This window comes from Phascolarctos cinereus, unplaced genomic scaffold (assembly GCF_003287225.1).
Source record: "Phascolarctos cinereus isolate Bilbo 61053 unplaced genomic scaffold, phaCin_HiC Scaffold_726;HRSCAF=1367, whole genome shotgun sequence".
NCBI lineage: Eukaryota > Metazoa > Chordata > Mammalia > Diprotodontia > Phascolarctidae > Phascolarctos > Phascolarctos cinereus.
Genome location: NW_027556098.1, coordinates 244,066,207 through 244,083,623, shown reverse-complemented (window position 1 = coordinate 244,083,623; position 17,417 = coordinate 244,066,207). Strand labels below are relative to the sequence as shown.

Below are 17,417 nucleotides of genomic sequence, written 5' to 3'. Positions count from 1 at the left end.
TGAATTTTAGTATTAGAAAGAACTTAGGATTCATCTAGTTCAGTATAATATGCCAAATTGTAATATGAATTTTTTATTCAATGTTACTGATAGGTAGCTGTATGGCCTCTGAAAATTTTCAGTGATGAAGCACTCTACCTAACAAGGCAGTCCATTTCTTTTTCTTTCTTTCATTCTCTCTCTCTCTCTCCTCTCTCTCTCTCTCTCTCTCTCTCTCTCTCTCTTCTTTCTTTCTTTCTTTCTTTCTTTCTGGTGCAGCTTTAATTACTAGAAAGTTCTTCTTTGTATTAAGCTCAAATACCTACATGTAACTTTCAACAATTGTTGCTAATTCTAACCTGTGGAATAAGTTTGCAAGTAGGCTAAACTAGTTAATTTCTAAAATTCTTTCAGACTTTGACATTCTATAACTTCTATGGTGGTTTTTAAAAAAATAATGAATTTATTTTTAGTTTTCAACATTCATTTCCACAAGATTTTGAGTTCCAAATTTTTTCTCCACCTCACCCTTCCCCCCATCCTGAGATGGCATGCATTCTGAATACCCTTTCCCCTAATCTGCCCTCCCTTCTATCACCCTCTCCCTTCTCTTATCCCCTTTCCCTTCTATTTTCCTGTAGGACAGGATAGATTTCTATACCCCATTGCCTGTATATGTTATTCCCCAGTTGCATGTAAAAACAATTTTTAACATTTGTTTTTAAAGCTTTGGGTTCCCAATTCTCTCCCTTCCTCCCTCATTGAGATGGCAAGCAATTTGATACAGGTTATAAGTATATTGTCATCCAAAACATTTCTATAGTAGTCATGTTGTGAAAAACTATATTTCCCTTCATCCTATTCTCCTCCCACCCTCACCTCCACCCTGTTTATTCTATTCTCCCTTTTGACCCCGTCCCTCTTTAGAAGTGTTTGCTTCTGATTACCCCTTCCCCCAATCTGTCCTCCCTTCTGTCATCCTCCTCTGTCTTATCCTCTTCCCCTCTATTTTCCTGTAGGGTAAGATAGATTTCTGTACCCAATTGAGTGTGTATGTTATGCTCTCCTTAAGCCAAATCCAATGAGAATAACATTCACTCATTCCCTCTCACCTTCCCCCACTTCACCTCCTTCTATGGTGTTTTCAAAAGAACACACTGGTAGCTATATGCAAGATGAAGCATTGTTAACTTGTAACTTAGATATATCTACTCTGTATTACATCTTTAATGAAAAATTAAGATGGCTTTAAAGGACAGAACAAAGGTAAAAACTGGACTCTTTTTCATTCTTTTCTTTTCTTGACTTTTGTACAATCTCCCTGCAGGTCTGCAGTATAATTCTTTTTAGCTGAGCATGTTGAATTGCTCCCTGCTATAGATATTTATATCTCCTGTATCTCATTCTCTTTAGGTCTTGATTTCTGAGGATGAATAATCTGTTGCACTGATTCATATTTAAGTGGTAATGAGTATTATTGATAATGATTTTTATAACCTATATCTCTATATTCTAGAGATATAATGCCTCAACTCAAAAGATAGATCCTAATGATGGTGTATCAAAATTATGTCAGTACAATAGGGCAACTTGTGATGACCTCAAACTATACTACTTTAAAAACCTCCCCACAAAAAGGGCTATTCTACATTCCACTAATTAGGCTTCTTCTCTTCTAGGGGTCTGGAAGAAGGGTGTATGTGTATGTATGTGTGTGTGTTAGGGAGGAGGACAGGTGAATCTAGGTTATAAGTAAAACCAAAAGGCCTGTACTGCTCTGGCCACATAATAATCAGGCTAGCAATCAAAATTTACACTCAGAACATACGCAATACTTTTCCTCCAAAAGTAGCCTTTAGAAAACTTTGAAGTTCAATATGAATGAAGAATTTTGTGAAAACAACCAAAATTATTTTCAGCTATAATAAGGAAAGAAAAGGAAGTAGTTATCAGATGATAATGTGTATTTTGAAAACAATGCATTATGTCATTTGGATTTTAAATAGCTAAAAAAGATCAACACACTTTCCATCTTTAAGGTTTTGCATTACTATCCACGTTAGTAGCTGTTATTTTGACTGTGTATAATGAAACTATGCTGACTCAAGGTGAAACTGCTGATCACTAAAATACTCAGATCTCTTAGACAGAACTTTTATCCAGCCATAAGTCCTTTGTCCTAAACTTGTAAGGCAATTTTTTCCAAGTATAAAACTTCACATTTCAGTTAAATGCCACCTTATTAGATTCAGTCTAGTAGTTCTAACTTATAAATATCTTTTTGGATCTGAACTCTTTTTATTCCTTTCGGCTATCCCTCCTGATATCCTATGCCCACAAAATCTCTATCTGTAAAAGTCTCACATACATTCATAGATTGTTACTATATGGACTAGAAAGATATAATACTAATCATTTCCCAATTGGTTGAAAAGAAATTTTTCCCCCTAAGTCACCTTTTAATATCAGATACTTAGAAATGAGAATTTATGTCTCCAATTATGTTTCGCTAAAAGACTTTGTTTTCCTCAAACAACAGTATTACCTGTCTTATTTTTCTCAGAAAAATACAAAGGACTAACTGTGAAAAACTTCATGTATAGCATGTATGTATCATGCTCTTGGCCAGGATTCTGGGCACTGGTTTAAAAGACATAATTTGTCCTGTACATGTTTGGGAAAGAAATATTCCCAAGGGAAGCCTTACTATTTTGAGTAGCCTTACTACATTGATAGGTTTTGTGGCTATCTTGCATAGTTATATTCTTTAAATATGTATAGTGTAAGATTTTTATGATTGAAAGTTAAAATCATGGACTTCTAGGTATTTTGGAATTTCTTTCAAAAGAAGAAGGTCTTTTCATATAGAGTGAAATCAATGTTACTTGGCCTCAGTTTTTACCTAGTCTCCTTTACTCTGAAACACACACACACACACACACACACACACACACACACACACACACACACACAAACTATGATGTAGTAGAAAAACACTGATTTTAAAGTTAGAAGGCCTGGGTTCAAATGCCAATTCTGCTACTCCTCATCTGTGTGACCTTAGACAAGTTATTTATTCTCTCCAAAACCGTTACCTTATAGGCTAAAAAAAATTTTTTCAGGCAACTGAACAAGATAATTTTTAAAGTTCTATCTAGCTCAAAAGTCTATGACCTATTGGGCCATGATAGCATGACCTCCTATTTGTGGCCCCCTCACTAAGTAGCTAGATGGTTCAAGAAAGTTCTCACTTGGCTCTGGACAAACAATGGCACAGAATGCACATGCAAGGCATTTATGACAGCCACTGGGAAGGAGCTATCTCTGGTCCTGAATTTGCTTTTTTTTTTTTCAGTCGAAGCAGTTAATTAATTGAGAGCTCCATGAATCAAAGAGAATTTGTAAACAGCTGTCTTCATATGGCAACTGGAGGCACTTTAGGAAAAGCATAGCTCCTCTCATCCAACAGCAGACTCTCATAGGCATACATGTAAAGGTCAGTAGGAAGCCAATCAAATCCAACAAGCATTTATTATATGCAAGGCATTGTTAGGTGCTAGAGATAAGTAGACAAAACACAGTTCCTGCCCACAAGGATTTTAATTTCTATTGGGGAACTTGGGGGTGGGGTGCTGGTGGCAAGATATATAAATAGGGAAGAAAGAGAGAGAGAGAGAGAGAGAAGAAGAGAGAGAGAGAGAGAGAGAGAGAGAGAGAGAGAGAGAGAGAGTGAGAGAGAGAGAGAGAGTAATTTGAGGAGGAGGAAGAGAGAATACTAAGTACTGAAGGGATCAATGAATCAGGAAAGGCTTCCTGTAAGAAATCATGCCTGAGTGGAGCTTTGAAGGAAGGTTGTGATTCTGAGAAGTGGAGGCAATGAGATAGTGCATTCTATGGAGGCAGAGCAGCCTATGATGACTCACAGAGGCAGATGGTGCATTCTAGGGTTGGCAGTAGCCTGTGCAGACCCACAGAAGCAGGAGATAGAATATCAAGTAGACCACTTTGGCTTTAAGGTAGAGTATATGCTAAGGGGAATAGAATGCAATAAGCCTAGGCAGGTAGGCTGGAGTCATATTGTGGAATGCTTTAAATAACAAGTGGAAGAGTTTGTATGTTACCCTAGAGGTACTAGAAAACTATAAAAGGTTCTCAGGCATAGAAGTGATGTAATCAGTCTTGTTCTTTAGGAAGATTACTTTGACATACTTTTTTTGGAGGATGGATTGGAAAAGGGGAAAACTAGAAGCTGGGAATCCAATTAGGAAGCTCTTGCAATAGTCCAGGTGAGAGGTAACAAGAGTCAGAACTAGGATGGTGAAAAGTGGATAGAAGGTGACAAATGTGAGAAATTTCATGCAAGTAGAATCAACAGTACTTGGCAACCTATTGAATATGGGGAGTATGAGAGAGAGTGAAAAACTAAGGTTGATTTTGAAGGTACAAGGCTGAGAAACTAGAAGGATGGTAGTACCTTCAACATAGTTTGAAGGAGAGAAGACAAATTCAACTTGCTGGTCATTCCTTAAGCCAGCTAAGTAGTTTCTTTTAGAATTGTGAATGGAATGTGACCAAGGTTCTGGCCACTTTTTCAGGAGACATATCTCATCCTGTGTATACTTAGCAAATAATAATTTCCATATGAGGTTCCACTAATTACAGAGAATCTATATGAGATTAGTGAGATTTGTAGTTTAGTTCTAAACTAGCCAATATATTTAGGTCAAAATTTAATGATGAGAGTTGGTCACAGTGTATCTTTTCTTTAGGCTAGAGCCTGAGTATCATGTTTTGGAGGACCCACCTATGTTGAAAGATATAGCCCAGAGGCAGAACCTTTTTAAAAAGATGAAAAACACCCCCCCTCCCCATCCAAGGCAGGCTATGTTAAGACTGGACTCTCCCGGGAAGCTGAGTGGACAGAGGGAGTCATGAGGAACCCTGTGAGCAGCCAATATAGCTCTTTCCTTTTCTGGAGGATGCCCATTCCTGAACTGGACCTGTCCAAGTTGGAGGGCCTGGGACTGCTGGACATGTCCACTTATAAGACCCGAGGCAACAACAGCAGAAAAATGTCTGAAGAGGAGCCAAGTGAAGCTGGGCAGAAGAACTGTCCTGAAGGTGATGCCCTACTTGAGTACAGCACCTTCAACTTCTGGAGAGCCCCTATTGCAGGCATCCACTCCTTTGAGTTGGACTTGATTTAAGGCTAAAACCTCTCTCCCTATCACCATTTCTGTACTTTCTTTTTCTTTGGCCCCTTCCTCCCTACACTTCTTTTTAGACCTGCTTTTCCCCTTCATTGTGTTGAGGTGGTGCTAAAAGAATCTGCCATGGAATGGCTATTTATTTATTGTTATTTATTTTCCTCTATTTTGTACCCCCACAGGCACTTCTCCTTCCCTACCAAGTCCTTCAAATCACTTCAGAAGAGGTATGGTTCTTCAAACAAAAGGTCCTAGTACCCAAATTCCTTTCTCTCCTGAGACTAGCTTTAGAAAACATGTCTGACTGGGGGGCAGGCACAAACCAACCGACCTCAGAGTCAAAGAGGAGCAATACAGTAGTGAGAGCTGTGGTAAATTGGTTCTTGACCCCATTGTTACCAGCTTTATAGACAGTTTACCAGCCTTTCCATCTCTACCCCTAGGTCAGTTAGCATGGGTGGCTTTCTCATGAATCATTGAAAATTCTGGGATTTCTTTTTGGGATTGTCTGCTATAAAAAGGTAAAGCCTGTTCCAAACAATAAAGTAGCCAAGTGTCTTTCCGGACCAAGAAGTAAGGGATGAAGACTTAAGCCCTGAGGCAACAGATGTTGAAAAATGGAGCTAAGTGAAAATACTTAAGCAAATTCTGAAATAATTGAAGCCCTTCCCTCCCTTCTATGGAGCTATGTTCTTTCCTCCTCAAGACTTCTCTCTTCCTCAGCTTTGTTCTTAACTGAAGAACATGGGTAGGGATACAGAAAGTTTACTAAGAAAAAAACACAAATCTCAAACTTTTAACATGTTATTTTGCTGTTTATGACAGTCCCATGGTGTTGGGAGCAGGTCCTTACAGCCTGTTTTGTTCTTAGCTCCATCCTGTAACCTACAATCTCAAAGGACCTCAGCTTCAACCCCTTTAGAAATTACCAGCCCAGCCATCTCTAATGGTTCAGGTACCTTGAGGGCATAAAATGAGATGATCAATACCTTCTTCACATCCTGAGACTCTTTACTACACTATCTTTGAGAGTTCTCCACTCTTTCCCCGTTATTTGTGCTGACAATTCCTCACACTCATCTAATAAAGCTGTTTAATCCCCCCCCAAAAAAAGATGAAAAACAGGAATCTTTCAATTTAGTCTGTGAATTTCTGAAATGTCTTATGAAAAATTTCCAGGTAAACAAGACCAATTACTTATATGTAGACATTCACAGCTTTCTCCAGGATGCCACATAGCTTATTGAGTGCCCACAAATGTCAAATCCTGTTACCATTCATTAGGAGGAAAGGGTCAATCAACATTCACTGTTGCCTGGGCTGAATAAGAGCCAGTATGTAGATAGCTTGTTACCTCTCACCAGGATGCTAAAGCAAGGGAGCAGTCAGAAGCTGATATCAAGAAATAAAGTTTGTCAGAGGAAGAGAATCAGAGCAGCAAAAGGCAGAGATAGGATGACATAGAGGAATCAGGATAGAAGCCTCTCTCATACATGATGGGAGTAAGGGGACAGTAAATGTAGGAGTTTTCAGGAATGAAGACAGATTGCTATAACTGACATGTACTTTTCTGTGGTTTCTTTTTTGACTGAGATTTTTGACTGGACATGGTAGTCATACCCATCCTTGTATTCTTACATCCCTGATGGGATTCAGGGATTGGATAATCACTATAACTTTTTGTTCATTTAAAGAAAAGTAAAATGTGACAAAACAAGGCACACCAGGGATGGTCACAGGGTCATTGATCATAAATTTTAAGCTGGAAAGGAACTCAGAGTCCATCTAATTCAACCTCCTCATTTTAGGGATAAGGAAACTGAGGCCTACGATAGTTAATTGGCTTGCTCAACGTCATGCAGCTGGTAAACATCAGTGGCAATATTGGCAGCCACTTCCTCTGACTCCAGAACCAGTTCTCATTTGAGTATACTACAGTCTTCCTTTAAATAGACTACCACATGAAAGAACCATTTACCTGGCATCCTCTGGGAAATATTTCAGTGAGTGATTTTTCCATATAATTGGTTTGCTCCTTTAAGATTCTAAACTTTTTTACTATATTATTTTAATGGAAATGTTTCTATATCACATGCATAATTGCTTCTTAAAAATAAGATATTCAATATAATTTAACCTTTCCTTGATGACTCAAGGTCATCATTATAAATATTAATTATCCTACCATACTATAATTCACTGTTTTCTTCAAGGATGCTGGATTTCGTAGGCATTCTTTCCCTATAGTAAGTGATCTTGGGTTGCTGTGACTTTATAGTTTTGTCCTTATCTAAGCTCTGCTATCAGTTGTCACTTCTCCTATAGTAATCTTTCTACCTCTAAATTGTAAATTTAGTTACCCACAGTTGTTTGTGAGGCTGGAACTAGATGGCCTTTGGGGTAATTTCCAACTATGAAATTCCATGGTTCAAGAGATCAATAGAATGAGAGTAATAGGCTGAAATCTTCTTAGTTGAGAATGGGGAAAATCTGGAAATGGGTTATTTCCATCTACATAGCCTATTCTTAGGCTTGGTCTATTCTTTAAACTAATTGATTAATTAATTTTACAAGCATTTATTATCTCTACTTTCCTCTGCCTTCCTACTGAACAACAATAAAAGAAAAAGAAATTCCTCAAAATAAATGTGCATAGTTTAGCGAAACAAATTTCTGCATTGGTCATGACCAAAAATGTATATTTTATTCTCCATGTTAAGTTCATTAGCTTTCTGGCAGGAGGTGAATGATGTGTTTTTATCTTTAGTTTTCTGGATTTATGATTATTCTTTGCACTGATTAGAGTTCTAAGTATTTTAAAGTTGTGTTTACTTATAATATTGTCATGGAATAAATTGTTCTAATTCTTCTCAATTCACTCTGCATTAGTTCTCAGGGGTCTTCCTAGTTTTTTCAGAAATTGTTCATTTTATTATTTCTTATGACACAAAGATATTCTATCATATTCATAAATATTATCCAATAGATGGGCACCCTCCACCTTGTTTAAAATTTTTTACTGTGAAAAGAGCTGCTAAGGGGCAGCTAGGTGGCACAGTGGATACAGCACCAGCCCTGGATTCAAGAGGACCTGAGTTCAAATCCGGCCTCAGACACATAATAACACTTACTAGCTGTGTGACCCTTCGCAAGTCACTTAACCCCATTGCCTAACCAAAAAAAAAAAAAGAGCTACTAAAATGTTTTAGAACATATGGGTCCTTTTCTTCTTTCTTCGATCTATTTAGTGTATAAAACTTGGTCTGTTTTTGAGAACCCTTCTTCCAACTTTGTTGGAAACATAGAATTTACAGTTATGCTGATATGTAACTCAGGTAAGGAAAGGAGAAAGCTCATAGTAAGAAGCCTTAAAATCCAGGATTAAGATGAAGATAGGAACAAGTAAACTCCCTGTAGTAGCTTTTCCCAAACTGTGTTTTGTAGAAACCTAGTATTCTGGAGGATGTAGGTATGAATGGAGGTTCTGTGAGAAAATTTTTATGGTAGTGCTTACCCCCTCTAAAATTTTGACTGCTAAATAACCCATCAAAAATGCTTGTGTGACAATTTTTTGGCATGAAAACAATTTCCTTTAATTCATTCCAAATTTTCCTCAGTTCTCCCTTTCCTCTCCGTTATTTTATGCCTCCAGGGTCCCCAGATCAGAAATAATTGGTTCTGTCAATGTATTTAAATACTAAAAGTACTCCATGACCAAATCGGTTTGGAAAATGCTAACATAGATTCACTACATAATTCTGAGAAGTTATATGAATGAAAAATAGATGGTAGAGCATAAGCTTCCTGAGAGCAGAGAACTTTTTTTTCTTTGCCTCTCCAGTGACTTGCACATTGCACATATACAACAATTGGCATATGGCAATTCTCAATAAGTATTTATTTTATTGATCTGAATCCTTGAGGAAGGTGATTCTTATTGCTACTATGAAAGTAATGAACTGCTTGCTGAGTGGGGAGGCCACAGTTAAGGGAGCCTTTTCAATCTCATTTTCAACTCCCTTTTGTGCATTGTCTTCCCCCATGTAAGCTTCTTGTGGGAAGAGACTTTTTCTTTTTGCTTGGGGATTTGCATCCCTAGCACTTACTTAGCACAGAGCCTGGAAGTATTCTTCCTCCCATCCTTTTTTCCTTTCTTCCTTCATTCCTTCCTTCTTTCCTTCCTCTTTTTGGAATATACACTTAGCAATGGAATCTCTAGGTTAAAGTATTTGAATATTTTAGTTACTCTGCATAATTCTAAATTGCTTTCTGGAATGGTTTTACCAATTCATAGCACCACTCAAAATGCATTAGTGTGCTCATGTTTCTACAACTTCATTAACTATTTCTTAAAGTCTCACTCTAATTTCTTATGCAAATGATCCTGGGTTCTTAAAAGTTATTCTGCTGGAGCAGAAGCTCTGGCTGTACTTTCTGTGCTGGAAAGAACTGACATTTCAGTGGCCAACTGTATGCCTATGGTCTGAGAGGCAAGGTGATGAATTTTCTGCCACAACTGTCATTTACTAAGGTTATGGTCTGCATTACATACTGAAAATATAGGAAATCCAGATGATGCTTTTTCATAGACAATTAGAAAAAAATTACTTCTGGAAGCCTAAAATCACTTTTCTGGCTTATTTTTCTAGAGTGCCAAAGGGAATTCATTAGCTTTAGTAAGCTTTCGTTCTCATTTGAAAAATTCACCCTTTAGGCACAAAAGATGTTAAGTCAATCCAAAGTGTTAATATTTAAAAACTCTTGTATTGGGTATGTGTATAAACATTCTAAGTCAATGAAATAGTAAGCATTTCATTCCACAAATACCCTTTTCCCTGCCTATGCACAGTCACTGGATGTATGCTATTCTTTTTGGAGTTAGTTTGCTTGGTTAGGCGATAATGAGAACTTTTCCCAGTCTGAAATGGATCATAGCCAAGGTACCAAGTGCAAATCTCCTAATATGATATCTTAGTAGCTGCATACTCTGCTGACATAGCCCTTCATAGAAAGCCACTTTATAGCATATTTTGTAATAGGTTTTTCCTGTCCTAGGGAGAATTAATAAGTAGTACAAACACATTCTTTGCCATTCTAATTTTGTGGCTCAGTTTTTACAAGGGAGCTGGGTAGGTTACTGCATACAATAATGTTTGTGTTGAAACTGAGACTTCTTGCTTCAGAGGGTGAGCTATTAGGATCAAGATAGAAATTTTCTACCCACAAATAACTCTTCTCACATAACTAGGTTTCATTTCAAGATCTTTCAGGTTGTGGTAAATCCTATAGCAATACCCAATTGCATAATATCAGAGGGGACATCTAGGATTTCTTTACATGGTAAGCCAATATTTTTTAAACTCAACATAAGTTTATACATAATTTTCTATTCACTTCGATTGACATAGTTTAAAACAGAACACAGGACAAAACAATGGTTTCTAAAGCAATGAAAAGCCTTTTATGTTGTCTGCCCAACCTCAATTCTTAGTCCAGCTTGTCCCTCTCAAAGCCCCAGAAAAATGAGAACTTCATCTCATGGTGAAGAATCTCAAGTGCCTGCTTCAGCTAGATAATGATTCAAATAATTCCTTCAGTTGTTAAATATCAGAAAGGAGTAGTTCATTTATGATGTTCCATTAGGAGGTAAATAAAAATCAATCTTTCAACCACATCAGCCTTGTTTTTATGACTGTAAATAAACATAGGCCTAAATATTTTAAAGACTATTGGAGTAATTGCTCCACAAAAATGTAAACATGATAGGAAAATTTCTTCTTGTTCAACCTTCCTTTTATAAAATGGATCAGTACCTCCCCCATAAACAACCAGCAGTACTTTGAAGGAAGAAGGGAGACAACAAAATGAGGTCATGCTTGCTTTTTTTGTATCTATTCTATATTGACAAGGCAAGGCTTCCTACTTTTCCCTATTTTCTCTCTTTTTAAATAATGTTTTTGCCTCGGACCAAAAAAGACACTCTAAGAGAATTTTGTTTTATTTGTAGTTTTGGTACCTGCAATCAGGCATTAAGCAAATGGCCCAGGACCTAACAGACTCAGCCAGAGAATCTTTTTTGTTTCGTGATTATTTTCACACAAAGAAACTGGCTCTAAAGTGACCAATGCTAGAGGAGGATCTAGCATTTTAGGGAGCTTCCCCTCAAGAAGGGAAGACTCTGTTAGAAAGAAATAGTCATAGATGGGAAAATATTTCCCTGACAGCTGCCTGGAATACAGACTTCAGCATATGTCAAAACCATCAGTTTGCATATGGGAAGCCTATTTTCTTGGCATTGTTCCCAGAAGTGCCCAAGTCTAGTCCGGCTTAAAGCCTAACTTCGAGCATGTTTCCTCTGCCTGGCCTTCAAACTCCCTGTTGAATCTTTTCCCTAAAATTAAACCATTTAAAAGCCAGCTGCACATTCTGCTCTAAAAGATGTCTCTGTGATAGAATATATGCATAGGTGTGTTTCCCTGTTTTGTTTTCAAGGAGAATATAATTCTATAAAAATCGTCTTGAAATAAGAGGAGGAAGGGTTCTTTTGCCGTTCAAAATCAGCTTCTAGTTTCCATGGTGACCAAACCTCAGACTCTTGATAACTGATTAACCAAGGAGCTAAGCAAGCTTTCTATTTCTCCTTTCATTCTATTTTAATAGAGAATCAGTTGTAGACAGAATACAAGTAATTGGCATGCTATGATTTGTAGTGAGATCCTAGGACAAATTATGGCCAACAGTCTTATTCCTAGTCAGTGCCTATTGGTCATGGAAACAAAAATGTGTTTTCTACATTTTACTATTATTTTTTGAAATTTACATAGAATTGATAGTTTGCTTGGTTTAAAAAATATATCTTTTAGATTAATTTCACAAAGATACTGATTGAATCCTAGTAAAGTTGCCCCCAGCCCCGATATTCTAACTTATGGGCCTCACTGAATAGCAGGCACATCCTGATTTGAACACACAATCTGGCTTTAACCACACCACAGACCCCCAACCCCAATCTAGCCGCTGCCCCCCTCCCCCAGACCCAATGTCCTCATATTCTAGCAGATGTGGCGATGTACTCAACCACAACCACATTCATCTAGTCTCAGATAGGACCACAATAGCCAGCCAATCAGAAAGGAGGACCACCAGGATGCCTGAGCAGGATATGGACCCCAAAACAATAGAAGGGACCCTAAGTAGGTGCCTATGCAGTAATACCAAAAGCTGTTCTTTAGCTGAACTTATGACATAGAGAGGTTTATTATGTTATTATCATACATACACTACCCCCCCAGTGGATTTTTCTATATGCATTATGGGAAATTGTATGCGCAGTTATACCAAGGCTGGGACTCCACCCCATTGCCTAATTCCTTGACAAACCCCTCCTGCCTTTTTAATATTCATATTTTCTGTTGTATAATCAACATCATATATACTCTATAAAATTGCCTTACTGAAATTGCTAGTTCCTTCTTGGAACTGAGCCCACTTCCTGATAGATGTAGTTCTTAATAAATGCCTTTGCTTGGATTGGAGAAAAGGTCTGAGTCTGTGAATTCTTTCCCACAACACACTATGAAACTGCAACATTTTTGTTGTCCCTTCTCTAGTATATGATCAAAAGAATAAAGTAAGGGTTAGCATTTAGTAGTGTTTTAAGATTTGAAAAGTGATTAGTTTGTATCCCATCTGTGTCTGGTACCAAGAAAATTCTTAATAAAATGTTTGTTGAATCAGTACTAGATGTCCAGTGACCATTTATGCAGTATCAATCATACAGCTCTTGGGTGCAGTGGTTTTAACCTGGGGTCCATAGGTAGTTTTTAGGGGGTCTGTGTACTTGGATAGGAAAGAATTACATCTTTATTTTTGCTAACCTCTAAATGAAAAATTTAGAATTTTCTTCAAATATTTTAAAACATTTTCCTGACAAAGGGTCCACAAGACTTCACCAGACTATCAGAGGGAGCCAGGACACAAAAAAAAGGTTAAGAAGCTCTGAGCTAGGGTGATGGCTTCAGTTGTGCATTTGAAGGTTCTGAAACTGCAGGCAAATTTTAGAAAATATGGATTCTTTGTCAAAACCACCACAACAAAATAAAATGTCTTCTTTGCCTGAAATTTTGAGAATGCCAACATCCTATCTAGCATTTGGTGACAATAGTAACTCATTCCCCTTTTGATCAAGTTTTAAGATCCTCATTTTCATTTGATCTCACATTTAGTCTCTACCAATGAGGCCTATTAAGAACACTTACTTGAATGTAGCATTCTCCAGAGGCCACATGGTAGAGTGGAAAGAAAACTGAAATTAGATTTATAGATCCTGGGTTCAAATCCCAGCTTTTCTGCATACCATTTCCATGACCTTAGGGAATTCACTTCACCTATCTGACCAGTTTCTTCATTGTAAAATGAGGGTGTTGCCCTAGATTTCTTTGGAAATGTGCAGCCTATAGAAAAAAGACTTAGCAGGAACGTGATAGCTGTCTGTATTTGAAATGCTTCCAGGTGGAAAAAAGAATTAGACTTGGCCCCCTTAGATCCAAGGATAGGGATAAAGACAATGGGTGGATGTTACAAGGCTTGCTGCCTTCAAAGATAATGGGTTTCCCCTCACTGGCAGACTTTACAGAAAAGCAGGATGATTAAGTTTCAGAGGGGACTCATGGGGCACAGGTTAGACTAGGTAGCCTTTGCAGTCCCCTCCAACTCTGAGAATCTGTGATCCTTTCCTTTCTAGTTCTAAATCTTTTCTAAAACCCATGCTGGGTATCTTAAATGTCTTCCCTCACCCAGCCAGCTCTCTCCTATCACTTAGTCAGCTCCTCAAAGTCTGCTTCCTCTACAGAGCCTTCCTGAATGAATCAGAGGTGCTATTTATTCTCTTTCCCTGACTGGTTTGGACCTGGATTTCCTACATTCTCTGATTACCACAATTATGTGCTAACACTTGCCTTCAGCCACTAAAAAACACTTGATCAGTATGTTATATAAATATCTTGCTATCTTTTTATGTACAGTATTAATTTAATGCTTCTATTCTGCTTTGACCTTCACATGGATTTTCATCTATGTCTCCGGCTTAGATGGTATACTCTTAGAGGGTCCAAACTAATGCATTTCTTTTTAAATGGTGCTTAGCAACATGCCATGCATAATTAGGTGTTTAATAAAATTTTAATAACATATTTAAAAATACTAATATATTCCCCTAAGGAAGAGTATAAAAGAGTTGCATGGGCCTGGCAGGATACCCCACATTTATTACAACATTGCCCTCATTCAAACCCTACTTTCTTGCTAGAAATCCATTAGACGCTTACATTGAAAAAAAAAGAAGGGTGAGAAAGGATAGGAAACAGAGTATCAATAAAACCTGAAAGGCAGCATATATTGAGGAATACACAAGAAGACTCTCAATAAAATTTATTTATAAGATATCAAAGACCTCATCCGCTTCACCCCCTTTTGTCTCATAATCCTTTTCCAGTGTCCAACCTATTTTGGATCAATAAACAATATTCATCCTGTCGATTTTTCCTTAGAAATATCTTAGATGTTTATTCCTTTCTATTCTCACAGACATCATCTTGTTTTAGGCCCTCTTGATGTCATGCCTTAGCTATTGAAATAGCTTCCTATCTGGTCTCCTGGTCTCCATTCTCTTTTTCCAATTTATCTTATACACTACTGCCGAATCAATATTCTTTTTTTTTTTAATTTTTAGGCAATTGGGGTTAAGTGACTTGCCCAGGGTCACACAGCTAGTAAGTGTCAAGTGTTTGGTCTGAGGCTGGCTTTGAATCCAAATCAATATTCTTGAAACAAAATCTTGATGTTTATTTCTCCTGTTCAAAAGCCTCCATTGCCACCCTATTGTCCCTATTAGTGTTACAGAAACCTTTTCAATCTGGGAGCTTACTACCACATGACAATTTTTCATATTGGAAGTATCCTCCACCCTGCAGCTTCTCCTTCTGATTGGCTGGTTTCTCTCAGAACCTCCATTTTAAGGAAGATGCTCAGGTCTACAATGTGTTCCTTCCTCTCCAGGCTGCATACCTTACTCTCCAGACTTCCTCTACCACACCCCAAAGCTGGGTACCTTCCTTTCTCCCCTGCCACCCCATTTTCAGCTTCCTTTCATTTGTTGTCTTCTCCAACTAGAATGTATGCTACCTGAGAACAAGACGGACTTTATGTTGGAATTTTTATTCCAGTGCTTAGCACAATGCCTAGAACATAGTAAACAATTACTATATTCTGAATCCAGGGCTGGTGCTGTATCCACTGTGCCACCTAGTTGCCCCCTAGACCTGACACTTTGAATCAGCACTAGACACAGGTAGTAAAAAGAAGAGACAATCTTGGCCTGGAGACTGGCTGGCTGGCTACCTGCCCTTAGTTGGGTATAAGGGCCTCAGATATGGATGAAAAGAACTTAGGCTTCCCTTGTCAAGGACAGACTTCCCAGTTAGCACATCTTAGATAGGAAGAGAAAGACAGATGACGACTCCAAAGACCTGAAGCCTAAAAGAGGGTGTCAGAGAGGTCAGTGTTAGGACCTATTGAGACACCCAGAAAACAATTTATAAAGATCAAATAGTTAATACAGAGCAGAGAAATGGTGCTTATAGAAAGGACATACATCAACAGAGGATGTTGGCAGCCCTGCAGCATTATGTACGTCCTGCCCACACGTATGTCCTGGTGAAATGTCTCCTCCACATGGCAATGTAGGTTTCTGATATGTACTCCTTTATCTTTTACATAAAATATGGCACATATCTGCCATTCATATCTGTTTCTTGGCCACATGTTTTCCATGTACAAGTCTTTCCTCCACCTGTAGGAGAGATGCACCAGTGTGTGCATGAAGATCTTTTTTTTTTCTCTTTACTTTCTTGTTGGATTAAATGTACTGTTCTGAATTTTGTCCATTAGTAAAAGAGTATACATCAGTGGAGTTATGGCTCTGAGTAGATGCTGACCCACACTCAAACTGAGGGTAGCTTTTCTAGGGGTTCACACACAAAAGGGGGAGTCCCAGGAGCTACACTGCTTTGAAATTGTAATTTAAAGAATCTTAAATATTTACTTTAAGGAGCATTCTGGTGCTGTTAAGTTGTATTCCATATTTAATTCTTTCATATGAACCCCATAAGAAGATAATTAAATGAACAATTACTGCACATTGTCTGTACCAAAGTTAATTTCTAAGTCATTAAGAATTCTTACAAACTTTCTACAACTCAATATTTAAAGCAGGTAGACAAGGTGGACCATTTTTCTTAAGGAAATAATCGTTTAGGTATTTATAAGTGTGAGAAGGTCTGATTTATACTGAGGTGTTATTTTTCCTTTAAATAAAATTCTAGCCCTTCCTCTGCTATCAGTAAGTCCTAAAATAACCCTCCTTTGACTGTGCTACCCTATGGCATTACTATTCTTTCTTTCTCTTTCCCTTTGCTGACTTAACTTTACTATCTACCATTTTTTGGATCAGAACTCTGATTTCATTGGTATAGGGAAGATTGTTTATGGCACTAGAGGTTAAATATAAGTGGGGCTTCAACTTATGTCATTTTGACTCCAAAGGTCACTCTATTCCATTTACTCCTTAATATTAAGCCCTTGAAGGCTAGTTTCTACCCTATCATTTTAAACTACTCATGAACGTTAGTAATCACCAAATCAAAGAATCTCAGTATCAGCAGGTAATTTGGTCCAAATCCTATGCCAAAAATGAATTTTCTCCACAATACTCCCAACAATGGTCATCAGCACCCTGCTTAAACACCTCTAATAGTGGCCTAAATAATTTAACACTGTAATAATTTAGCCCTTCTCAAAGCAGCCTATTTTGCTTTTAGATAGTTGTAGAAGAAGATTTTCCCTTCAATAGCTCAAATTTCCCAAACTCTTACCCATTGATCCTAGTCTTAACCTCTAAGGACAAGTAGCCTAACTCTAATCATTCTTTCTCATGACAGCCTTTTAAGTATTTCAAGATAGCATGCATCTTCTTTGCCCTCCTCTGGATATGTTCAGCTTACCAATGTTTCTTCTAAGATGTAGTGCCTGGAACCGCAAGCGATATTCCAGACATGGTCTGACAAAGGTAGAAGTACAGCAGGTCCATCATCTCTCTCCTTCTGGACACTACACTTCCCTGATTTGGGTCTAATAAATGATCAAGAACTGGAAGAAAACTTAGTGATTATTCCA

The 17,417-nt window shown here is 37.8% G+C and overlaps 1 protein-coding gene across 1 annotated transcript; it reads left to right on the top strand.

The window, feature by feature from the left end:
* The first annotated feature begins 4,910 nt into the window (after positions 1-4,910).
* LOC110202510 (protein AF1q-like) lies at positions 4,911-5,186 on the top strand. Its single transcript, XM_020978709.1, has one exon. The coding sequence runs from the start codon at positions 4,911-4,913 to the stop codon at positions 5,184-5,186; it is 276 nt and encodes a 91-aa protein (XP_020834368.1).
* The last annotated feature ends 12,231 nt before the right edge of the window (positions 5,187-17,417 follow it).